The sequence below is a fragment of the Trachurus trachurus genome (assembly GCF_905171665.1).
Source record: "Trachurus trachurus genome assembly, chromosome: 15".
Taxonomy (NCBI): Eukaryota; Metazoa; Chordata; class Actinopteri; order Carangiformes; family Carangidae; genus Trachurus; species Trachurus trachurus.
This window is the reverse complement of record NC_139906.1, coordinates 4,971,498-4,998,395: the sequence shown is the minus strand read 5'-3', so window position 1 is coordinate 4,998,395 and position 26,898 is coordinate 4,971,498. Positions and strand designations below refer to the sequence as shown.

The 26,898-nt window shown below is 40.4% G+C and overlaps 2 protein-coding genes across 2 annotated transcripts; both read right to left on the bottom strand.

The window, feature by feature from the left end:
- Positions 1-715: 715 nt before the first annotated feature.
- Positions 716-7,650, bottom strand: crls1 (cardiolipin synthase 1). The gene is made up of 7 exons (XM_083988322.1): positions 6,991-7,650; positions 4,992-5,129; positions 4,148-4,277; positions 3,952-4,037; positions 3,688-3,756; positions 2,864-2,955; positions 716-1,354 (listed from the first exon to the last, which is right to left on the bottom strand). The coding sequence occupies exons 1-7, from the start codon at positions 7,498-7,500 to the stop codon at positions 1,261-1,263; spliced, it is 1,119 nt and encodes a 372-aa protein (XP_083844448.1). The 5' UTR covers positions 7,501-7,650; the 3' UTR covers positions 716-1,260.
- A 1,608-nt stretch (positions 7,651-9,258) lies between these two features.
- mcm8 (minichromosome maintenance 8 homologous recombination repair factor) lies at positions 9,259-26,640 on the bottom strand. The gene is made up of 21 exons (XM_083987870.1): positions 26,529-26,640; positions 23,814-24,127; positions 23,554-23,619; positions 22,725-22,807; positions 22,445-22,594; positions 20,713-20,810; positions 20,408-20,606; positions 19,579-19,664; positions 19,225-19,370; positions 19,029-19,103; positions 17,409-17,535; positions 17,217-17,247; positions 16,926-17,063; positions 16,777-16,837; positions 16,574-16,654; positions 11,372-11,567; positions 11,059-11,272; positions 10,772-10,981; positions 10,498-10,574; positions 9,687-9,876; positions 9,259-9,410 (listed from the first exon to the last, which is right to left on the bottom strand). The coding sequence occupies exons 2-21, from the start codon at positions 24,118-24,120 to the stop codon at positions 9,318-9,320; spliced, it is 2,628 nt and encodes an 875-aa protein (XP_083843996.1). The 5' UTR covers positions 24,121-24,127; positions 26,529-26,640; the 3' UTR covers positions 9,259-9,317.
- Positions 26,641-26,898: the final 258 nt, after the last annotated feature.

The window sequence follows — 26,898 nt, the reverse complement described above, 5'->3', positions numbered from 1 at the left end:
TGCCCAAAAACAAAAATATATTCAACATTTAATATTTACAGTGACACATTTGACAATTTAAAATTCCATACTTTTTCCAGAACCTAATTTCCAGACTTCTCAGTAAAAATGTTTAAAATAATTTGTGACATTTGAGTAATTAGATGTGTGTCATGTAAATAAATTATGCAATTAATCATTTGTTTTCATTATTCTGATGCCATGTCACCAAATAATTTCCAGGAGATTGTAGCGCATACAAAATAATTTTCCCAAATAACTTCAGATAATACCAAACCCAGAGAAGTATTAAGATAAATATTTTTCCATACAAAAGTTTCCATTTTCCATACTTTTCCCGACCTAGAAATGTATAAAATCAATTTCCATACTTTCTATACTTGCGTAGGAACACTGGATATAAAACACAGAAATAGTAAATTGTATCAAGGAGTCGAACAAATGCATGTTTATGTTTTTGTTTTGAAAATAATTCTCAAAATGTAAAACTATATGGTTTAACTAATTAATATTAAATTAGTGTCACTGCTCTACTGAACATGGATATACTTGATACTATTTGTGGCATTAAAATGACCTTGACGAGGCTGATGATCATCTCTCACATCCTCTGACTGCTGATGTCACACTGATGGATCATTAGAGATTAGATTGTTAAAGATCTGTCTTATTTACCGGGACATCCGACACAAACACAGAGACAAACAACAGCAGGTTTTCGTTCTTTTCTTTTTTCTTTTTTAATCATAAATCATTGATTTACAAAACTGACACTCGTGACACTGATTAGGTCGACATCACAACGTCCTGATTGAAAAACTAAGAAAAAATAGAAGCTCTTGCCTGATCACTTGACATGTACTTGACACGTGTGTGTGTGTGTGTGTGTGTGTGTGTGTGGGAGGGGGATGATCTATATTTGTATCTGCTGTTTCTATCTGTGTTGGTCTGCAGCCCGTCAGCAGAGCTGCTGTGTGGCGTCTCTGTAGTGTGTCAGGGTTTTATTTTTGTTTTGTTTTTTGTTTTTTGCAGTAAACCATCTGCGCCCTTGGTTGGTCTCCACGTGTCATCGCCATGGTGACTCACAAACGGTTGTCACAGCTACTTGGTTTCAACGCTCCTGGCCATCGTCCATCTGTCTGTGCGACTTTCGCCGCGGCCGATCAGAGTCTCTGCAGCAGCGGCGGGCGGCAGCGGCGGTCGCAGTGGCGGCGGCGGCGGCTTTTGTTCCGGCCTCTGGGTGTTTTCCTGCCGCGGTTGTCAAGGTGATCTGGTGTTCAGCACCTGGACGGTCTTGCGGCCGTAGTGCCAGTAGCTGTAGCCCGACGCTGCCGTGGTCACCGCTGTTATGTACCTGAAATATAACACAAGTTATGACACTGGAACAGCAGCAGCTTCATTCAAGCCTTCTGATTGGACAGACTTGGAGATTTGAATAATATTATTTCTCCACTGTAGCAAGTTATTACTGCTGCATGAGGAATTATTGATCATCCTCTAATCTAGCCTCTTATTACAGCTGATTAACTGGAAATCATTAAATAAATTTGATGCAAAATTCTGAAGGCGAAACACTACAGGCAAAAACACTGTTTTTTCATGCAATGATCAATTTTGGGATTTTGGGCTATTTTTCTTCCTTAACATGTATTCTTTCAGAATAGTGGAAAGAAATGGTAGAAAATCCACATTAAGGTTTTTATTTTACTTCATTTTGTCTCTTTCGTCAGTAGATTTTTCCTAAATTCACCGAAAGTTAACAGCTACTGTGACAAACTGTGCTGTGCCTGTTGTTTGACCCATGTCATGTCAGGTATCATTGTAAAACTCTCTCACTCCTGAACAATAATGTAGGCTCCAAAAATGGTCATTTCCTTAATTTCAGCAACCAATCGTAAAAGTACAATTGACAATAACAATCTATGGAATTTTACAATACAAGTCTTTAAAGGCTGTTTTGTCAAAATGAGTTTTTCCTCAGACTCTGAGCTAGAAATCTCCACTTCAGCGGCACTTACAGACACCAAACCTTCCAGTTTGATCCCTTTCTATATTCTGGAGGTTTTTACAGAGGGGATTGTTGATATATCATTCACAGCCTGATTTATACAACATTTAATCCCTAAAAACATGGTGAAATTTGATTTTTTTTTAAGGGCTGGTGACAGTATTTTCTCATTTACAGAGTGATAAAAAGAGAGATATCCAAAATCCAACTCTGTAAAAACTTCTGACTCTAATGTGTCAACAACATAAAACAAGAAAGTGGCTTTATCCATTGTTCAGATTTCTCTTCTGGAAATGTATGCAAATTATTGCATATTTACCTAATTGTATATTGCCTCTACATATTTAAACATACAACACAAATTTGACAAAACTTGTAATACAAAAAATGTTTGTTAATGTAAGTGATAAACCTGGGAGGTTTCATGGGGATATCTGTTATTTTGACCCTATTCACCTGTAGTGTCTCACCTTAAATTTGGAACAAAAAAAGGCATAACAACCACCAGACATGACAAAGTGGTCGTCTGACGTAGGTTTGTATAAAAATGTAGGTCACCATGACACTGTGATATGTTTGTCCTGAGTCTGATTGCTGCTGCAGCTCACTCTGAGCCGCCGAGTGAACTGAGTCACACACTTCACCTGAACTCTCTGCTGGAACAAACAGCATTTATGTGCTTGACTGGGATGAAGCCATTTGCATTCAAAAGCCCTCTGTGCAACAATAAGAGCTTTTTTTTTTTTTTTCCCCTTTGTCGTAGCCACTGAAGGGCATTATGGGTATTAAGGTGAAATGAATGGTGCCAGTGTCTGTGTGTATGTGTGTGTGTGTGTGATAAGACTGTGGTTTTACCAGATGCACTGCAGCAGGACACTGTCTGTGTACTGGAAGACCGGAGCTGCGATAGAAGCTGCGACCAGGAAGAGCTGGATGGCTGTATTCACCTAAACACACAACGCACACATCCTGTCAGGTCAGAATATAAAATGATATGATAATTCACAGACCAGCGTTACTTGTTTCTAATAATAACATATTTGCTTCCTCATTTTTGCGGTGGTAAGAAATTAACATTTGTGTAAATTAGTGGTGGAGCCTTAACAGAACATTTTAACAGTGAATTTTAAAGAGCATGTGTCTGTTTTATTGCTGCTGCACAGTTGAGCACTGAGGCGTCAGTATGAAGGGTGAAGCTGGTTGCATATTCAACATTTCTAGAACTGAGAGATCTCTCGGTTTTGTTTCCTCTCTGACTAAACTGCCAATACATTTACATATTTACATTTCCTGGCAAAGAAAAAGCTGTAAAAAAAAAAAAAAAAAAAAATCTGACAGGATTATGACATTTGCATCATCTACAAAAAACAAAACAAAACAAGAAATCTTCTACCTACGGATCCATAAAGTCATCGTCATCATCAAAATGACGATAATAAACCCACTGCCGGGTTTAAGTTCTGTAATAAAGCATGTCAGATCATCAGCTTGTGCATCTGGTGACTGTCATGCAGAGGTTGTAAAACTGCAAACTCATTACACACTCATCTCACACTCACGCTCTCACACTGTGAAGCTCTGGTGTTGCCACATCTCCATTTTAGTTGCAGCAGTGTACAAACGGTTTGAAGTGTGCAGCACAGAGAGCGTGGGTGGTTCTGTGTGTGTGTGTGTCTCACCTTGCTGAAGAGTGTGGGTTTGAGCTGAGCGGTGGTGTAACAGGGGTTAAAAAATTTACTGAGCGTCACCTGCAGAAGAAAAAGAAAAGGTCTCTAAGTGCATGAATTTGCTTTATTTTTCAAAGTGTAATGTCACGGTAACCTGGATTTATCACTTTTGGCAGCTCTTGTGCGAAACACCGTGAAGCTTCAAGCGTTCACAGACGATTGAATCAACATAAAAACTTGTCAGTGTTGTCCGTGTTCAAACTAAACGTGTCTCACCGGAGGAGGTACGGTTTTGTATCTGACCCAGAAGACGGCGGCGATCAGACCGATGTCTCTGAAAATCACTAGAGCTGTCAGAGGAGCTGAAACAGGAAGGGGGAGAGAAAAACAAAAAAAAAACACGAGTTATCTTGAATGAAATGTAGTAAGATGGAAAAAAAAACGAACGGCTCTTTCAGCAAAGACAACACACCTGGTATGAGGTCAGCGTAGGTGAGACTGATGTATAAAATACTGACAAGGATTTTGTCAGCCAGCGGGTCGAGAGCGCTGCCCAGAGCCGACTTCTGAGTGGGCCACGTTCTGGCGATATAACCGTCCAGCTGAGTCAGAGAGGAGGACAGGAACAGGAGATTAGGATGTTTAAATAGATGTGGGAAATTTTAGAATAGAAAAATCAATAATTATTCACAGTGATGTCTTATGTCTTTATAATATTCTGAATTTCAGACCTGACCACCCTAGATAAGAGTTAGTTTCAATCTTGATCCTCTAACCATGTCCTTTATTATGAAACAAAGGTACTCAGCATCAGCTGCTTAGAAGCGTTATATTTGGCTGGTTCAATGAAAATGCAATTTAAAGACACAGAGGACAGTAAAAATTATTCATTTTATGAAAATAAAATAAAATTTTATTTTAAAATGTGTGTGTGTGAGAGAGTGAGGGTATGTGAGGTATGATATATATCATTTTTTAGTTACTTTTGTGTTTCATTGGTACAGTCGAGAGCTTGTTTTTTTTGCATTTCACTGCACTGTTTTTTAACCTTGGTTTTAGCTTTGCATGTGACCAATAAACTTATCCATCTATCCATCTATCTATCTATCTAATAACTTTGACACAATAAAAACTACAAAGTTTTCATAACAACTTGTGTAAAATGTCCCAAGATTGAACAATTTCCCTTCCTGAACAGGTGTAAAAATAAAAAAGCAGTTAGCAGTTACTTTCTGTGTACTGGCGGTACAAACATCTGTCCAACACCTGTTCTAATGGAAGTGTGTGTGTGTTGGTGTGTGTGTGCAGTGTATTACCATGTCAGTAGCTCCAGCCAGTGTGAACAGAGCCAGGCTGAGGTGAAAGTGTCCCTGGATGATGAGGTGACCCAGGAAAGGAGCGAGCAGGATGCGACACACACACAACACGTTGGGGATCGTCCACGGGTTCTCATACTGCAAGTAAAACAAATCAGATTAGGTTTATGTCGATTTGCTTTAGGTATACAGGGTAAAATTATAATAGCAGAGACAGAACACAACAGGTAAATGAGCCTAAACTTTCCTGGCTTTGGGTTTTATTTGGCAGCACAAGCACTACAGAGAAGAATACAGAATAAAGTAAAGGAAAATAAAAATGTGGTGATATGTAATTGTAGTATTTGTGTTTAATAGTGATATTGATAGATTGAATAGATGTTTGATGGTGAGATAAATAGAGGTGTAACTGAATGTATAGTAATATTTATTCCAGCTAAACAGGGGGAATGTTGTGATATGCAGTAGTACAGTATGAGTGGGAACTGATAAATAGCACGGTGAGCAACCCGGACGGGTATTGATGTGACACGCTGTACCTGTGTATGCTTGAACAAGACCCCAGTAAACAATGGTTGCCCTCTCTGAGCTACGGTGTTATTCTTGTGCCTTATTTCAGCTCAATCAAATACATTGTGCATCAAGTTAGAGTTTAGACTTTTCCGTTTAATTTATTTATAATAGCTTTATAAACTATTTCATGATACTATACACAGTTTTACATCAGTCAGACATCTGTAACAAGCCTGTTCCTCACAGCTTTTATTTAAATAACACACAGGAACAGACCAACAAAAAGGTAACAAGTAACTGATATGTTTATAAATTAAAATTAAAACTGTTTAGTGAAAGTGAAACTAAAGACTTTTAATCCTAAAGCTGAATCTTTCAAGACATAACATACAGCTCTGGAAAACATTAAGAGACCACTCCCAAAATGATCAGTTTCTCTGGTTTTACTATTTATTTATACGGTAGGTATGTGTTTAAGTAAAATTAAATTCAAATTTTGACCTTGAATAATAAAAATGTAAAGAAAACATGTTCATATTCATTCCTAAACAGCACAGCACGAATATTTTAACTCAAGAAGAGTTTATAAATCAGTTTTTGTGGGATAATGTCAATGTTTAATCCCAGCAGTGGTTTTTATTTATAATCTTCCTATAAAACCAGATGTGGTTCAGGTGATGACCTCATCAGTGTCTCATTAAGGAGAATGAGTTGTGTTTGTGTTGGTGTTAAAAAAAGAAAAGAAAAGAACGACTGTCATACATGTAGAGATCAATGTTCCCTCTAATTTTCAAAACTCCTGAGCAGAAATTCAACTCCCCTGATGACCTGCTTGAGCGACTGTGAGTGACAGCTTAAGCGTACACACTATGTCCACATGCTGGTGCTATGGCCTCACCTCTCCAACTCCAAATATCAATACAATTGGCTATTACTATAATGATTAATAACAGATTATTTTGACAACATTACCTAGGCTACTCCATATCTAGGTCAGTTACAGTTAATGATAACAAAATACAATATTGTTTTGGCAAAATAGAGTTTGCATTTATTGCCATATGAACAATTATGTCAAAAAATAACTACATCAAGTTGGTGTCATCAACTCTTGGCACTGAAGCATTCTTGATATGAACAGTAATAATAATTCTCAAGCAAAAACTTAAATCGTAGTTGCACTACAGACCACGGTTAAGGTCATACTTTTCACAATTCGAAGCGCACATGAGGGAGAAATAAACAGTAAACTAGTCGGGGATATTTGAGTGTGCAACTTGTTTTGTCTTCTGGGCAAAGAGGTGGGGAGCAGTGTGCAATTGCACAGTAAAACACAGAGGGAACAGTGGTAGAGATGCTTTTAAGAAACATTAATTGTGAAAGTGGTCTCTTTATTTTTTTCCTCTTACATTATACCAGTGACGTCACTCAGTGCTGCTGTGTACAGATGTAAACAACCGTGTACCTGCTCTGTGTCTGAACTCACCAGCTCTTTGAACTTGAACAGTCCCTGTCCCGGTACCGAGCCGCCGGCATCGGTCTGGTCCGTTGCTGCTGCTGCTGCTGCAGGGGGGTCGGTGGTGGTGGTGGCGGTGGTGGGGGGGCTGTCCGGCGTCTCCTCCTCCTTCGCTTTCTCGCTGCAAAGCCCACGAGCGCTCGGTGACAGCAGCAGTGACCGGAAGCCGCCGCCGCCGGCCACCGACCTCTCGTGACCTCCCCGGTGCAGCAGCAGCAAGGTGCTAACGTTACTGCGCTCGTGCCAGGTGTTGTTGTTCGGTCTCCAGCGCGCGACGCGGCTGTCGGTCCCTTTGAGTCTGCCGAGCCACGCGCCACCACCGCTCACCTGAGATGTCAGTTTCAGCCTCGCGCGCTCGGTGACAGGTGTGTGTCCGTGCCGCCATGACGCAGGCTCGAGCCAGCACACACCACCAGCAAACCGCGGCGACACCACGCGCCGGACATTTACAATCCTCTGGAAACACATCATCATCGTCATCTTTTACTAAACAACCATCCGTTACCGACCGGCCGGTCTCGTGAGGTCGGTTACCGGCTCCATGACGTGAGTTTATGAGTCTGACGGTCAGAGCGAAGAAGAGATTCACAGGTTCAGCCAGAGCGCTGCCATGTTGCCGTAAACCGAGACGGCGGAGGGCGATGTCGTAAAAAATCGACAGACGCTCCACTTCTACAACAACAACAAGGCTTTTATTTTGAAATTTTGAATTATAAATGTGAGGAAAAAGATAGGAAAGTCTTTAAAAATGCCACTTACACGAGGATTGTGTGAAGCCTGTATGGAAAAAAATAGTTTTGCTGTTATAATAAGGCTTCATTTTGTGGGGTATGTTTACATGTAGGTATAATTTATGTTATGTTTTGTGTTTTTAACTGTTGTAACTGAAATACTTTTGATTACTCATAAACTAAATAGTATTGTGTATATCAGATGCTATTCTAGGGATTACTGACAAATTATTAGGAAACCAGATCATACTATAAAATAAAAAATACATTAGTAACTTTACATAATTGCATGTCATATCATTAGATGATATTTGAACAGACCAGTAGTAACTGTATCCCAAATTGAAAGTGCTTTATAAAGCATTACCAAACCTATTTTATCATGCTGCAAAAACAAAAACAAAAACGTGATTGATTACAAAAAAATAAATAAAAATTTATTAACAAATTGCATACTGTACAAAAGAGTTAATACAGAGGTTCTGGGAGGAAAATGAGAAGATCAGCGTTGTATAAACTGACCATTACTGGATTCTTGAGGCTAACTTGAAAAAAAAGTATCTTTAAAAAACTGAAAATAATGGCTATTATCATATTTGTAGTTTACCACCAGATCAAAACAGGTCTGAGTTATTATTCAGGAGGTTTCTGTTTCAGTTGTTATTAGTCAAAATGTTTAACCTAACCCTGTGGTTGGATGTTTAATGTGTTATCAGACTGTTTAAACTGATTTGTTAAATGTTTTCCAGCAGCTACTTCCAATCGAACTGATCTTTACCAAGTATAGTATGCACCAGAAATGTATACATAAATACATATGTCATTTTATGTACATAAATAACAGTGAATTCATATAGTACAGTTTAAGTGTATTCAAATGTATGTGTACAAAGTCATTTATGTAGAAAACAAATCATATAACAAGTCTCAACAGTGAAAAAGTATAAATCATATATTATACCTATACATCATCATTTCTTTCAGAGGCTCAGTGTGCTGTCCGAGACTGACCGGACATAGAAAATACTGTTGTTTGAAACGGTCACCATGTACATGACTATTAGGATGAACCAGTATAAACCCAGATATGCTTTTAAACTGTGTTAACTCTGAAAACGATGTATATCTTTATTTAAATAATGGAATCTGAAACACATCAGATCATTGAAACAGGGTCTAAATTAATGTCTGCAATGTCAAGTGCAATGAGTTATGTGTTTGTTTAGTTTAATATTTTCATGTGTAAATAAAAGTGGGCTGTGTGTACTGGAGTCAGATGAGACGAGTTCCTGTTTTTTAGCTGAAACTGGCTGCTGTGACGTCCTGCAGAGAGTTTTCAATCTGTCCTGTGGTTGTGACAGTGTCTTCAAGAGGTGGTGGTGTTTTTTCCTTTTTCTATAGAGCGATGCAGTTTTCATTAATCCCACATACTGACCTGATGGTGAGGTCTGCAGGCAGCAGCAGCAGCAGCAGCAGCAGCAGCAGCAGCAGCAGCAGCAGCAGCAGCAGCAGCAGCAGCAGCAGCAGCTACATACAGTATCCTGAGTGTGTTGCAGCTGTCAGTGGTCAGACTGTCTGCAGCTGGTACAGCTTAGATCCTCTCTTCAGCAGGAAACCCTGTTCGTTCAGGGAACTCACTAGACCTTCAAAGTCCATCACCTTAACAAAGAGGAGGGAAAAAAAGCAAGGATACGATATAATGACAGTGTTTTTCGTCTGTCACTGACAACAATGAGATCCAACTCCAAATCTGAGACTCTACAGAAATCTCTCAAGATAAAAGGAATCAACTCTGCCAAGATGACAGTTGCAGTCTGAAGTTGGATACGTAGCTAATTTCTCTCAGAGAAAGAAACGGTGAAAATGACATGACAGCGTGTTTGATGAATCTTTATCTACTGCACTGTGTGTCTCAGTGCGTCTGAGTGCTTCCACCTTGATGTTCAGTCTGTCGGCGACGCTTCGCAGCATCTGGAGGTCGAACTGCTTCTGCCCGGTCCTCTGCGCCTGAACGTGCAGCGCGTTGATCAGCCGCTTCCCGGCGCTGCGATGGCTCATGCCCGAGCCCAGCTGAGAACGCTCAAAGTCCAGATTGCCCAGACCATCTGAATATGTATCAGCCAGACTGCACAACACCAACACCAACACACACACAGACACACACACACACAGATGGATGGAGAGAGAGATTGACATCTGACAGCTCCTTCAAAGCCTGGGCTGCATATGCGACAAAATCTTCATGATCGTCACAGTTACCAGTTCTATAATGGTTTTGATATGGGCTTGTATTTGTTTTTTATTCTATATTTAACTCAAACACCAAGTGATTAAAGGGGAACTATGCAAGTCTGGTGTCTCCTCCTCTGTGTCTCTAACCCTCCTCTCATCCGTGTGCATTTGTTTTAACGAAGCCGGTAAGAAATCAATCCATGGAGCGGTGGATAACGTTATTTATCATCTACCATGTTACCATGTGTATATTTGTGTAGTCTTATCTGTCATAAACAACAGATTATGGGTTACAGGGAGTGTTTGAGAGCTGGGACATTGTTACAAGTCATTTATTTAACCAGCACTAGTACTCTGAAGCTGTTTTATTAAGGTACAAATGTAGCAGAGTTTAGGTGAAAATCCTGCACAGTTCCTATTGAATAAAAAAAAAAAAAGAGCCAGCAGATCAATCAGGAATGAGCATGTTTATCAGCTGCAGCTCTAACACACATCAGGTTTCCTGCAGTGTCACCTGTGCTTCATGATCTCCACCACATCCTCAGCGTCAGTCTTGGTAGCCGTCTCTCTGAGATCCAGCCTGGCTCTTGCCTAAACAAAAACAAAAAAAAACACACAGTTAAGTCAACTACACAGAGTTCAGTACCAGCTCTTTCTGTTCTTCTCTTCTCGTTATCCTGAAACTACAGCAGAAACAAACAAAACAAAAAAACGGATGTTGTAATTCATCCCATGCTGCATCATCTGATGGGAGAGCAACACTGACAGCCTCAGAGACTCAAACCTACCTCGGTTAGTCTAATTAAAGACTCCAGTTGTCGTGTGGTGATGGGTGTAGCGTCGGCAGAGTGAGCCTGGGATCTCAGTGACAGGTAGAAGTCCTGAAGTGTTTGTGCTGCTTCAGGAGAGAGCGAGGGATGGACGTACTGACGAGCGTAGCTGATGTACTTCCTTAACAAGCAGGCTGGGATGGCGTCCACAGTTTCACCTGCAGGGATCTGGAAACAAATCGCATGAAATACATAAATAAAAACTATAGTTACCTGCTTCTTGTGTGCACGGTTTGTGTTGTTACCTGCAAACGCTCAGACAGCGGCATGTCTGAGTGCTCCAGCAGGATGGACGTGTCCAAATCCCTGTTGGCCCTGGTGACCGTGGCACTGCTGGCTCTGCCTTTCCCTGCCCGGTTGGCCATGACGTGCTCTGACAGGCGGCGGTCATGTGACTCATCTGGGATGTCCAGGAGGAGGAAGACAACGTCGAAGCGGGAGAGGAGAGCCGAGCCCATCCTAGAGACACGGTGGAAATCAATTTATAGACTTTCAGACGATCTGCAGCAGCTAAAAAAATAAACACATTTAATTTAATTTTCTCTTAGTTTTACTTACTTGAGATTTTCAGAGACGGTCTTGCCTCTGTTGTAATGTCCTCCGACCGGGTTCGCTGCAGCTATGACTGATGCTCTGGCGGGCAGAGAGGAGACGATCCCAGCCTTGGCCAGGCTCACAGACTGCTGCTCCATGGACTCCAACAGAGCCTGCTGCTGGTTGCCCAGCTTATCAAACTCGTCAATGCAGCACAGACCTAAGGAAGGAGAACAGGCAGAGGCCGAGGATCAGTCACATTTTTATAACCAGAACACAGCAGCCCACTGGCATTTGTCCCGGTGTGTCCAGTGGCTTTCTTTACTGTGGTGGTCAATATCAACAAATTATAGAGAGCCTAAGCAGAAGCGGAAGTGAAGCTCACCGTGGGACCTCAATTCTGGTAAAAATGAAGTGAACGGGAGTCAAAATTTTATTTTGCAATCTGATTGAATTGTGTCATGAGAAAAATATATGACCTTAACCTACTTCAGGGTCTCTGCAGGTTTCCCCAGCTCAAATTTAAGACTTTTAAAGACCTTTTTAAGACCATTATGGATGAAATTTAAGACCAATCATGACAAATAAAAAACGTACAAAAGAAATGCGGAGTCACAAAATTAAAAATTGATTGCAAAATAAGTTGCGTGTTAGGCTTGTTTGTAGTTGAAAATACATTCAATAAAGCACAATGAAGTGTCAGGAGCATTTTATTGAGCATTTGCGGTAGCGAGGGCTCTACGATAACATTTTTCCCAAGGAGCACGCCTAAAGTGAACTATTTCGGGGCACAAAAAGAAATTGGGGAGCGAAATTAAACATGTTTATGTTACATATTATTTATTTAATTCACTGGCAACCAACAGGCAGATGGCTTTAAGCCTTGAATAATGTTAAGGGTCAAACGTGACCCATTTTTACATTGGAGAACAGTAAAAACACCAACACTTCACCTTTGGCCTGAAATGTGATGACTTCTAATGTGACCCAGAATAGACAAACATGGAAATATTTCAACTTCTTTAATGAACAGACACGAGCCACAACCTGTTCTGTATGACCAACACAATATTTGACACATGAAGTAAATACATTGGCCTTTGGTCACCCCTATATATTATGGTATTAAACTACATCTTTTTATTTAACTAGGCTAGTTAAATCACAGTAGCATACTGATTTGTTGAACTTACAGGCTTGTTACTAAGTATGTATTAATTATCATGATAATCAGCCTGATGTAAATAAAACTCAAGCTGTCACAGCTCCATGTTGTCTCTGTGTGGCGTTCAGGGACAGTCTGAGGACAGACAGCTCTGAGGTTGAAGTTTATATTAATGCACCGTGACACTGTGGTAGGTCTTTGTACGTCTTCAACATATGTATATCAAGCTCCGGTATAGCGTCCTGCTGTGCTGATCACCGTGCTAAGGCACCAGCCGGTCTGAGCTGCGTTCATGTGCCTACTTTAAAACTCTTCAGTCAGTGACCCAGCCCCGGCTGCAGAACCAAATCAAAGGGGGGGCATTACATCTTTTCAGGGGGGCGCACTTTAAAAAAAATATTGTAATATCTAACAGAGTGTTGTCGTCCCCCCTTCACAAGTACACACACACACCACTTGCAATAGGGGGGTCTGGGGGCAGTCCCCCAGAAAAAAAAAAAAAAAAACACAAAATGAGGCATTCTGGTGTACTCTGAGGAGAAATAGGGGGAAAAGACAACATTGCTTCAGATAAAAAAACAAACAAACAAAAAAACAGATTCAGTAGCATACTGACTGGGGTTCCTATCATTGTAATGGCAAGAATGGCTAGAGTGTATTATGGTCTGGGGAGCTGTGGCTGGAGAGCAAAAACAAAACTCAGTTTTTAAATCTTTCGCCCTGGACCAGCCTTCAAGGGCCTGATTCCTCTGCTTCACCATGGAGCTCACTGTCTCCTTCCACACTTCTGCCCTATTTTCATCTTTATGTTGATAGCTGTAGCTACTGTCAGATATTAATTTAAGACCCACACATGCTTTAGCTTTATACTGCTGAATAACTGGAGCGGACATGTCCTGAGATTTTCAGCCTTCTATGATTATAGAATAAAGCCTTTTACAGCATGTACACACGCAGCGCGAGCACACACACACGCGAGCACACGCACACACACACGCGAGCACACGCACACACACACCTGTTGTGGTTCTCCTGCTCAGCTGTCGCTCGTGCCTCAGGTTGCTGCTCTGTCCTAGAGGTAGTTTTAGTTTGTGGCGGTGGTCGGAAAAGAATTTCCTAATATCCATTGATATCAGTTTTTAATTAGCCTACAGTGTAGTTACCAGTTAGTTGGACCAGTCCCAGCCTGGTCAGATGCTACATGAACTGATGAAGCCTCTTGGATGAAGGTGAAACGTCTTCCTAGACAAATAACTAAGTCCAGTTGAACCTCCTTTGAAGAAAAAAAAAAAAAAAAAAAAAGTTGTTGGCGGGCTCGTGAATTTTTTTTGACACGAGTCAAAACGAGCGCTAAATCGCGTTATCTCGCGTATCTCGCGTTTGGTCGCGCGTCAAAGCTCGCGCGAAAAAAAAGTGTTCCTCGTGTTTGATGAAAAGGACGAAGACGCGAAGGTCCCGTCGCCATAAAAGAATCGGGTGTATTGCGTCGCAAAAAAAAAAAGTCGCGTATACCGCGTCGCGCGCCTAATCGCGTCTTTGCGTTACGGCCTTTTACACCGCGGACGTAACGAATAAACGGTGACGGTGTGAACGAACAACATAGAACAGGACCAGACGTGGCGTTGTTTCCTCTTTTCACCAACAGCTCCACTCTCCCTTACTTACACTAACTACTGTTATTGTTGAGGCCAGAGAATTGTGGGATTTGTAGTTTTTGACCAATCGCAGGTTGTGTTGTGAATGCGAGTGAAATACTCGCCCATGGGCATAAGAAAATGTAAGACCTGTCTAAAATTATTTAAGACTTGAACACAATAATTCAACAAATTTAAGACATTTAAAGGCCTAAAATTTAGATTTTCAAATTTTAGACTTTTTAAGACCCCGTGGATACCCTGTTATTTCATATAAAAGTTTAAGTGCATGCATATTTTATGATGCTGTGTATTTCAGGTGTAGGTTAATATACACACACCTCAGGAGGCCTGTCATTGATTGGTTAAAACAAGGTAATCAGTAGATGGGAATTAACGTCAGATTTAGTCACGGATCACCTTCAAACTCTCCTTGTCATGATATTTGAATTAATTATACATCAACACCAGCATCTATTAGTCTCCTTATTTAACATGTGATGTAATTAAATGTTAAAGTTCGATTTGATTGTTTTCCTGGTTTAAGATACAGTCGACTGGTTCCATAGAGTTCATGAATTTAACATAGTGTAGTGTAAACTTGTTCTTGGTCAGATAGCAAAATAATACTTTTCTTTTTCTCCTTTTTCTTAGCAATACATCAAATCTCAGCAGTTAATACTATGCAAAGACAAACAGCCACATGACAGAGTAAAGTTAAAGAACAGAGCGAAACACCTGAGCAAACATTTATTACACAGTTGCTTAGATTTGTATAGTATCTACTCAGTCTTATTGTTTAACTTGCATCATCCTCAGTGCGTCGACGAACAACATAGAACAGGACCAGACGTGGCGTTTTTTCCTCTTTTCACCGATAATACCAATACCAATTTAAAAAAGCATTTTTATTATGAAAATGTTTGCTTTCTGATAAGTTTGTCCATCTATATGCTCTCAATACTTGGTGGGGGCTTTTTGACTTGAACTACTGGAAATAGAGTTTCCCGTGTTATTCTGGTGCATCTCAGTAAATTATTAGAATATATATATATGTATTCTAATTTATTGAGATGCACCTGTATACCTGAAGATACATACTGTATACCTGCAAACTCAGAAGGGGTGAAAAAGTCACCAAAAATGTGTGATTTTAACACATAATGTACTCTGAGAAGAACATGAAGGGATCATTTGTTTCAGATTAAAAAAGAAAAACACATTGAGTACTGACTGAGGTTCCTATCATTGTAAGGCAACAAGGCAAGAATGGCTGGAGTGAATGAAACTTAAACTGAACTCAGTGGACAGCAAAAACAAATGTCATATCTTAAATCTAGGGGTCTGGAGCAGCCATCCAAGGACCTGTTTCTTCTGCTATGAGGGGCAGCGGTGCACCGCGGACATGCACGAAAATAAAAAAAAAACGAAACTGAAAGCGCGCCGCCACGTCCGCTCGGACCGACGTCAACAACGGCTGACCCAACACATATCGTCTCCAGTGAGTGACTGAGTGTCATGATGTCACCAGGCTCATACGCGCAGGCAGGCCAGGGTTGCTAGATAGTGCGAAAAATATCCCCCACACTCTTACTTTTTTCCTTCATTGATTAGTGGGAGAAATGACCGACCTGGTTCAGAGCAGCATTAGTAAACCACAACAAAAACACGTGTAGCCTTTTCCCCCCCTCATTTTTCCCATTGACGGGAAATCCGTCGTGGCGACGGAGAACTTTAATCTATGAATTTAAGACCATTGAGTACTGTGTATTTAAGACCATCTTAGAATTTTCTAATAAATGTAATACTTTTTAAGGCCTTAATTTTAGATACATGAATTTAAGACTTTTTAAGGATCCGCGGATACCCTGTACTTAAAACATCACGTTTCATGGCAAAAAATCAGCAGTTTGTCGTTAAACGGCAACGGAAGAATGTATTTTGTGTGATGACGCTCTACGGACTACAGATCTGGTGTCTCACAAAAAAATACCTCACCAACTGACATGGGAAAGGGCGTCATGTGGTGTGTGACGTCACCTACGCCACTTGTAGTCTTTCTGGTTACGGATTTTTGGGGATTTTATTATACAGTGGTTTTCCAACAAACGGCTGATTTCTCAGCATGAAACGTGATGTTTTAAACTGGTAGAGGTCATATTTTTTTCTCATGGCACAATTCAATCAGATCATAAAATAAAACTTTGAGTCCCGTTCACTTACAGTACATGGAGATTTTTTCCGAATAGAGGTCCCATGGCGATGTTACTTCCTGCTTCTGCTTAGGCTCTCTATACAAAACATATCTAAAACAATGATAGCCAGTTGCTTTCACCTCTTTTATTAATCATTTCAAATTAAAAGCCTTTTGTAGAATCATGTAATTGGGATGTGATGACAAAGCAATGTTTGAATGGTTTTTCCTACCTTGGTCAGCCAGCACCAGGGCTCCAGCCTCCAGGGCATAATCCCCTGTTCCTGCATCTCGGGATAAACTCACTGTTAATCCTAAAAAAAATAAAAAAAAATAAACAAATGTTACACCACTAACTTAGGTCTGCTGCGATAGATCTGAATAGCTGTTACAGTAGCATGTACAATTAGAGATAATTTAGGTGAAAACTGTTTACCTGTAGTGCTCGTACTGTTGCCACATACGTAAATTCCTCTGGGAGCGACGTTACACACCGCCTACACAGATGAAACACACACACACGTCTATGTAAAGATGGGAATGTATTACAGTACAAGTTAACAAAGTGGCATCACTGTGTGTTACCTGTAACATCTGACTCTTCCCCAGCCCGGGGTCTCCCACCATCAGGATGTGTGGGTCTCCTCTGACGGGAACGCTGTTTTTGCCCGTGTGTTTCTGTCTGCCTCCGAACAGCACCAGGCCCAGGGCGGCTTTCACCAGCTACACACGCACACACACAGGTGTACTATTTTAATACATTTTAACATATTAAATAATCAGAAATGTTGTGTTTATTAGGTGTGTGTGGTATTATTGTATTCAATCAAATTATAATGCTCCTTATTTTAATGAAAAATGCACTGTACAACTTACAAGATGGCCATAGATGACAGGACACAAAGAGCTGAGAGAGAGACAGAGTGTTTGGTCTTAGTGTGAGGTAACAGCACAGTGTTATAATATTAGTTTAAAGGTTTTGAATTCCCCATGTTGATCCCACTCTCACTGTTGAAACAATTAATTAAAACTACAGTACATGTGACGCTGTGGGTAGAAGTATCTTACTGCACGATGAGCCTCAGTAAGTCGGGCTGTGACTGGATCTCCTGGATGGCGTACAGCTCCTTCAGACTGAACTCCTCCCCTCCAGAGCGATCCTCCAGTGACCCCTGACCTGACTTGGACTGCTGACCTACACACAGACAAGAAATAAACACCTCACTGCTCCGGGTTTATACTGTAAGTGTCGGCATTATTCTAGACCGAGTGGGTCTCAACCTTTTCCGCAAACTGGACCCCCTGCATATTTTTTTTAGCAACTCTGACCACTTCACATGTGTGTAATATAGACTTTTAAAGGGACAACGAGGAGTTTCTATTCGGTTATAAAAAAGTCTCACGTTAATGTGGATGAATCTCCGCTACCCACACTTGTTAATGGGCCCATTTTCGATAAATATATCGTTTTGTCTCTATCGTTATTTTGTTATTATTAGTGGTGGCGGAGATGCTGGTCGAGCCGACCAGCGTTTTTTACTTTCGGTTTCGCAACGAGTCATGAGAATAACGCAGCTGAATCGCCGTTTATGGTCGGAACTACGACGGTATGTGAACCTCTTTGAACCTCTGACTTTAATTCTTGATGAATGAAAACATGAGTCCGTCTTGCGCCGGTCAAAAGAATTTTACGGTGCGCGCGGAGGCTCATAAATGTAGTGTGAAAACGCTTCGCTTTTCCAAAACTCCTCGTTGTCCCTTTAAATTGCATCATTGCATATTTTTGCTTGTTTGTTAGCTTTTGTTTTCTTGCCTAATGCCTGCCCTTTTATGTCCTGCCTTGTAATGTCTGATATTGTTTGTGCTAATGTCTTAGCTATGTGTGCTACTTGCATGTGTTTCTAGCTCTACTTTCCTATCTTGCTTTCTCTCGCTCTTCTTCTCCCTGTCTGAGCTTTTGTTATGATGTATGTCAGACTTCTTACCTGTTTTACTTTTTATTATGAGCTTTTACTAGGTAGATTGTCATGTAAGTTGTGTTTTGAAAGTACTTAATTGTTGCCTCTTTTTTTGGCTTTTAGGTTGCCTTTAACATCTGGCCAGGGACAATGGACGAAAACTAGCCTTGTTGGCTAACTCTGGCCCACTTACAGTTTTTCTTTTAACTCTGTTGATTAGTGGTGCACTGTCCCTATGAAATAAACTAATAAATGAAAATGAAATGAAAATTTATGAACGGTTCTGAAGGCAAATATGTGATTTTAAAAGTCGCTATACACTGAACACTGCACGTTGCTGGGTTTTACACCATCTTCCTTTGTGAAATTTAACAATAAAAGCCCAAATAAGAAATGAATGGAGACTGTCCACTGAAACACTAAAGGGGGCTCATGATTGAAGGCCAAATGAGAGTAAATCAAAACCATCAAAATGCAGTTTCTTGTTAAAATATGGCCAATTTCCCACTAAAACATAAGGGATTGGGAAAACTGTCAATTAGCTTAGCTTCTGCAGTTTAGGTAATAATGATGGCACCGGTCACTATTTTAGTAAAATGACAAATGTCTGTAAAAGTCACTAAATAAAAAAGATATTTTATCGTTTCAAGTACCCCTTGCAATTTATTGAGAAAATCTGTTTTGGATCAACAACAAAAAACAAAGAAAAACAACACATCAGCTACAATACCTTTGGTGTTACTGACTGAAGTGGCTTCTAGGTAGAGGAGGAACATGCACTGATCCTTATTCCCCCGGGAAGTACCTGCATACAGTATAAGTGTGAGATGTGAATGTGACAGAGACTGTAGAGTATACTGTATATTCATATAGATATACAATGTGTTCCTGAGGTCTGAGCAAGGTGCTGTGTCTTGTGTTTTTACCATCGTTAGTAACTCGAACTATCCCCGTCACGGTAACCGTGTCACCGGGGACGCAGCTGTCACAGAGGTCGGAGGTCAGGTGACACTCCACGGTGCGTGGGATTCGTCCAGTCTCCCTCTGCTCTCCGCCCATCACCTCCTGCACCCTGAAGACGCACAACAAAATAAAAATGAATGAATGTATGTATATAAATGCTCTATGTTCTCAGAGAAACAGTTCAAATACACACATTAAGTCAATAGAGTACACACACTCCAGTCCTCAATAAAGACTGTTACCAAGGATTTTGTATACAAGGAATCACAGTTTTTTTTTTTTGCTCTAATGCATAGCTACAACCGTGTTACACTTACTTGATAATCTGCCAGTCTACAGTGTGAGTCAGAGGAGAACTCCGGCAGGGCACGAAGGAACGGCCGCGACAGTCGGGCTGGACACACTAGGCAATAAAAGACACAATAACATTCATGCAAATGTAAATCATAACAATATAATGCTGTAAAAAAAAAAAAAAAGAACTAACAAGGACAAGTACATGTTATATGCAAAATATTGCTTATGTATCATTCCAACTTTATTTGTAGCACACTTTTCATACAGGAAGCAGCTCAAAGTGCTTTACATGATAAAAAATAATAAAAACAGAGAGGAAATTTACACACATAGACACACACCCAAAATTTAAAACACTGAGGAGATAAAAATACGCTGTGTCTACTGGACAATTTGGACTTTGCAGTGGGGAAAACACTAAAGAGTGGATAAAAACTAAGTTAAAATAGATAACACACATAAAAATGAATAGATAAAATAAAATATATGAATATATGTGTAATATATAGATAATTAAAAGGAATAAAAACAGAGTTTAGTTTAGTTTATTTAGATCCCCATTAGCTTTTGCCACACAGCAGCTATTCTTCCTGGGGTCTGGAGATACTTGCATAAAATCAAAGTTTAGATCTAATAACAACATTGAACAATTAAAATAATATATAGTGATATAAATCTTAAGATAATGAAATTCAGTTAAATGCCAGACTAAAAAGATACTGTAGGTCTTCATTTTGCTTTTAAAATATATGTATGTTTGTATGTATAATAAGATATGGAACCACTGAAATAAAGAAAAGGCCTGCAGGAAAAAAACTGAGCTGCAAACCGAGTGTGAGTATACAATACCTTAGTAGGCGTTACGAATTTCCCATGCTGCAGTGGTAGAGACTGTGTGTGTGAGCAGGCCAGACATCTGAAAGCCATCCTGGTGCAGAACGGTCTGATGTTGCTGACTCTCACCACGGTTCCCTTCACACAAACCAGCCGTCCGAACACACTGGCACGCAGCGTCCGCAGAGGAGTCAGCGGCTCATAGTTGTAGAGCCTGAGGAGAATTCACACCAACACAGTCATCGTCATTCACGGTCCACACACAGCTGCTCAGGCGTCCAGCACACAGCTAATTGTGCATCACTGTGTGCAGCCGTCACCTCGCGCTAATGTGAGGGATGTTGATGATCGGCGTGGCAACACGAAGCTCTTCCCCTTGCAACTCAGCGGCCTGTTTTTCCAGGTCTATAGTCAACACCTAAAAACACAAAAACACACAGTATAAACATTTATGGTGTATGTCAGTACCAGTTCGCCAAATATGCACATTACAAGCAGCGCCGTAACGTAACCGTGCGGGGCCCCCCCGCGGCCATCCGCCGCGGATGACGGCGGCGATGACGGGAGGGGGGGGTGACGGCGGCGACAACACAGCAGAGCAATCCTGCCTATAGGTGCTATCCATGGTTAGGAAGTCTCTTGAAATATCAAACAAAGAGGAGAACTATGGACTGTGGAAGCTTCAATGGCCATAATACAGAAGTTATCATGACGTGAACCATATGTTGCGGTGTAAAAAAAAAAAAAAAAAAAAAAAAAAGGTTGATTCGGTGGAAACCCGGCTTAACGGGCGGGGGCGGGGCCCCCACGGCATGCGGGGGCCCCCCCGCCTCGCGGGGGCTGCGGGGGTATACTTTACGGCCCAGATTACAAGTCAGTACATTTCACAATAAACAACACACAGTGCAACCAGCAAGATGATGTTTATTATAATAAAAAGTGTGTAATTGCAACTGAACTTATACAAAATAGAAAGTAATAGTTAAATATTGACTTAAAGGGATAGTTCAACATTCGTCCATTGCCATAATGCCTATAGACCCTTTCAGAGAGTATAAACAAAGACAGGTGTGGCTCATTAGAAAACGCTCTGCTACACTAAATGGAATGGAGCCTTAATTAGTATCCTTGGTAACACCTGTATTTGTTTATACTCTCTGAAACGGTCTATAGTCATGGCAGTAGGTTCATCACCTTTAATTATCGGTGCATGTTGTTTTGAGATCAGCGGGGCAGAGACATGAGCTGCTTAGTGAACACAATGGAGGTGAATGGTACAGGTCCCCTGTCCCTCATCAAACTCATCAAATACACAATCCAACAACTCCAAAATGCTCTGGTGGACAAGTTGTGACCTGCACATTCACCACACTATGAGATATTAATGTAACATTAGAGAGACAAAGTTGTTTTAGAGGTAAATGCAGCCGGAACTACATTCCAGACACAGCTGCTGGGCGGAGGGATTTCAAAAGCAAAAGTAGTTCTGAGTATTTGCTTCATGTGTTGTAATGTTAGATAATTATACAGATTAATTCATAGTGTGATGAATGTGCAGGTCACAACTTGTCCACCAGAGTGTACCATTGTGTATTTGATGAGGGACAGGGGACCTGTACCGTTCACCTCCATTGTGTTCACTGAGCAGCTCGCGTCTCTGCCCTGCAGATCTCAAAACAACATGCACCGATAATGAAAGGTGATGAACCTACTGCTATCACTATAGGGATTATGGTGATAGGAGAATTTGCCAAAATGTTTAACTTTCCCTTAAGATTGGATTTTATTTGCTTGTGTTTGCTTGGATAGACCACATAGATGCAGATATCTTAATAAACTGAAATCAATATGATGACAACGGTGCTACTGTATAAATAATTACATACGGTTGAAAAATATGAAAGTAAAACAAGTAGAGTAAATTCGATGGAGCTGAATTAATGGTAGCCTACTAACATCTATAATTTATAGGTGCTGTGTTTAAGTTTGTCGGGGGTGTCAGGTGCAACCATTAAAAAAAAGGGAGGTCTCTTTGTGAGGTGTGTACTGTACCTGGTGGATGGCCACTCCCAAACAGTTGAGTATCAACTCTGGCTGCTCCTTCAGCTCCGTGGTCAGGTCAGGAAGCGCTCCACGCACAGACTTGTCTCCAGTTAAATCGGCATAATCCACCAGCACGCTGCCCTGACGCTCAATCTCATCCTGTAAACAAGACAACACACATTTTAACTCGTTTGGATGATTATCCCTTCCCAGGACAGTCGAACCAAACTGAGATATGACAACTCCACCAGTCAGTCTATTAAACAGAGAGGTAACAAAGAAGACTGACCTTATCATAAAGATGAATCTTAGAGGTGAAATATTTCTCAAACACTTTGATCTTCTCCACACTAGGTGAACTTTGTATGAAGCCTGCACATAAAAGTGACATATTAACACTCATACACACATACACATAAATACTAGGGCTGGGACGATATGCTTTTCTCCCGATTCGATTCTTCTACGATTTTTTGGATGCCGATTCGATTTAAATTGCGATTCTACGATATTGCCGATTCTCTCGATTTTTAGTCGCATTTTTAACATTTATCTGCACACAAATACTGTAGGAGCCTATAAATTAACATACTCCATTATAAAGTGAACTTAAACCCTTTTCAAAGCCTGTACTCTCTGTATGTAAAAGAGGCTAACAAATACACATTGCACAATATTTAAAAAAATTTCAAAAAAAAAAAAAAAATTCAAAAAAAAAAAAAAAATTCAAAAAAAAAAAAAAAAATTCAAAAAAAAAAATCGATTTTTGAAAAATAAAATCGATTTAAAAATCGTCAAAAAAGATATCGCGATATCCATGTGAATCGATTTTTTCTCCCACCCCTAATAAATACACAGTCATCATTATAATGATTTTAATCCTTCTTATTGCTATAATTGTCTTTTACTGTCTTCTTTCCTTCTTTTTCTTTTAAATGTATGTTTCTGTTTTAGATTTTAATGTATTTCTATGCCTCTGTGAAGCACTTTGGTGTATTTCTGGTGTATGAACTGTTACTGTGCTATACAAATTAATGTGCCTTGCCTTGCCTTGCCTACCAGTTTATACAACCTGAATAATTATAATGTGTAATAAAGCTGCACTGCACGTCGTATACCTTCTGTGAAGTAGTGTGCCCATCCTTTGTATGGACACAATGCATCCAGGGTCGTCTGACAGAGAGCTGCAGAGACAGAGGACAGACTGTGTTACAGTGTTGAAGCTTTTTACGCATAAATTCATTTCGTTGAGGTAAATGTTGGAGAAATATCAGATGTTTAGCCTATAGTTTGACTGCATTTCAGCTTAGGTAAATACAATATTTCCACCACATTTTGATTCACTGACGATATGTAAGGTAGAGAAGAAGTAACTCACCTCTCTGAGAGCTGCCTGGTCCTCCTGACGCACCTCCACCTCTCCATCCTCCTCCTCCTGAACCTCTTCCTCCACCTGATCCTCCCCTCCATGGTCTACCTCTCCATCCTCCTCCTCCTCCTCCGCCTCCTCTCCATCCTCCTCCTCCTCCTCCTCTCCATCCTCCTCCACCTCCTCTCCATCCTCCTCCTCCTCCACCTCCTCCTCTCCATCCACCACCACTACCACCACCATTTCCATTTCCTCCTCCTCCTCCTCTTCCTCTCCCTCCTCTCCAAGAGCCTCTCCTCGTTTCCTCTCCACTCATTGTTTTCCTAAGACAAAGCAGCGACAGTGAGAGTGAGTGACAGCAAAGCACAAAGAAAGCCATGAATCATTCACCGGCTGGCTGCATTTGTTTTGTTTCTCAGACTCATTGAAACCACAGGCGGTGATAAAACACCAGCTACAATGGCTGCCACTGCCACTGAACAGTTATCTGCTGCATACACTTCGCTGGTGGTGACACATATCAATTTCCCAATCACAGCAGTGGGGTGCAGGCATGGTAATGAACGGATGCCAAAAGAGAAACATCTCTTAAAATAAATCTGTTTAGAGTGTGTAGGAGCCATGAATTGGGTTTTCTGTTAGTTAAGTTTAAGGGTTGTTTTGGTGTTGTTTATTTTGAATATGATTTAGTTGATGTTATTATTTCAGTAGCGGGTCATGTCATTATGGGCGGGGTTAAGCACTTATGTTCACCTGTTGTTCACCTTTGTTTCAGAGATAGAGAGAGGGGGTGAGCGTGGGTTGCCATACTTTTTGTTGACCGCTATAGTTACGCTATTTTCTGGATTACTTTGCCTTAGTTTGTACACTTTATTATGAGTTAACCTATTTTGTTTGGTTAATAAACACTTTGATCTTTAGTTCTGAATCTCAGTGAGTTTCTTTTTGATAGCGCGTCTGACAACCGGCCCATGCTTAGCCTCTCAGCGGCTCTTTTGGCTGAAGTCGCTACAGAGTGGTAGAATAACTTTTAACATTAAACACATCATTCAGTTCAGTCATATTCACATATCACCTAAACAAACCAACAACATCATATTTTAGTGAATAAATGTAAAGTTTGAACATTTATATTCAACCATTATGTAGTGTTGTAGTATTCAAGACCAGTCTTGGTCTCATTATCGGTCTTGTCTCGGTCTCAGTCAAGCTGGACCAGTCAAGACCACAGCTGCAGTGACATCTTTTTTCTTTTTTAACCACAAATGTCTCTCTGTCACTCACTCACTTTGGTTTATATGATGTGAATTCAATAACTATAAGATAATTACTTAATAATTTGAGAGAATGCAGGTAAATTTTTTATCTACTTGCATATGTGCCACCAGTAAATTTGCTGTTGTTTTGCTTGTGTTTTTCTACACTGGTGAAAAGTGGAAGTGGTGACCTAAAGAATCTGGTACAGTATCTGTCATTACAGGTGTCAGGATCATGAATGAAAAGGAAATGTCAATATTTGCTTTGCAAGTCGATGTACAGTGTGGGCCCCTAAAATTTTAAGATAGGAGACCACTGTGCTCCTAGTAAAAATGTTAGTCTAGGGCCCTGAATTAAAATTGCTCTACAAAAAGAGTATGTTTCTGTGTGTAACCAGCTGGAAAACAGTGGGAGGAGACTTCAGCAAGTTATGTACTGTGCTCTTCAGTTCAGTCTAAACTTTGTTTCAATTAAATATGGTTAGCTTTTGTACAAAATATTTTCATTTTATGTAAATATCAGAGAGAGTACTACTACTGAATACAGTAATGGTATTGAAAATGGTCTCGCATTGGTTTGCAGAGCCGTGATTTTTATCTTGGTAGTGTTTGGCGATAGCGTAATGCAGGGAGATTTGCTTTTCTTCATGTTTAATAAGGTGTTTGTGCGGTCGTTAAACTGTGTAGTAACTTAATAAATCAAGCTGAAACCTAAACAGTTTCATACACACCGTGTTCATCCTTGTTTATTGCTGTTTGTGCAATAGACACGAACACACTTTGCTGCCTCCCTCAGGTTCATTGGCATTGAAAAAATAAAACCTAACCCAAGAGGAGGTAACATTATAAAACAACTACTGAGAAGAGAGGCTTTTTGGATAAACGAACTCTCCACTGTCGAGCCGTATGGTATGAATGACTCTCAGGACTTGAGCTGTTTTCTTTGAACTGGATTGTTACATTTATTGTTGTTGTGTGATACATTGTACCCGCTGGGTGATTGTGATTACGTTGCGCTACTCATAACTTGGCTTTCTATTATATTGTATTGTATGTGATGGGTGTATTGCTTCCCTTTTTGATTTATTTGAGTGTTGCTATATTGTACATATCATATGATAACCACAAGTGTTTTTTTAAAACTTTTTTGCCATCTGTTGATGGTTTGGGTCATGTGACCGAAGGTAGGCTATATGAACACACCCAGCAACGCCAGAGGCGAACCTGACGACGCTGAAAGCGAAACGCGTTGTTCATTAATAAAGTATATCAGCAGAGTCTTATCAGTGTGCGGTGGCCGTCTTTTTCTATTGACCTTATTAAACATCTTTAATTATTTCTCAGATGTTTAACGGTCACTACAGTTTATTTAACGTCTCGTTGTTAGCTAACGTTAATGTTGTTATGAGGTTTTTTAACGAAATGTTCGGCTCAAACCCATTAAAAGTAACGTTGTTGTGGTACAAACCTTTCGTCCTGGCTCAGGTGAAATCCTCCGTCGATTACAGGAAATCAGGAGTTTGTTATTTTACCTCAAAGTGTCGAAGTGTTACCGACAGGCTGCTGTTTGTTTACATCAGTCAAAGTTCCCTCCATTGATGCTGCGTCTTCTTCTTCTGAGAGCGGAACGCTGCTGCACGTGAAGCAGCAGCGTTCCGCTCTCGGCACGTGGCTGCCACCCGGAGGACACCAGCGGTACTGCAGATAAAAACATTTAAATAAAAAAAAGAAGAGGGGTGAAAGGCAAACTCATTTTGCACATTGTTCAGCCTTTAATGTTGATAGTTTTGATGGTCTCTGTGATCTCATTGTGTTAGAACAATTTAAAGACTATGTTC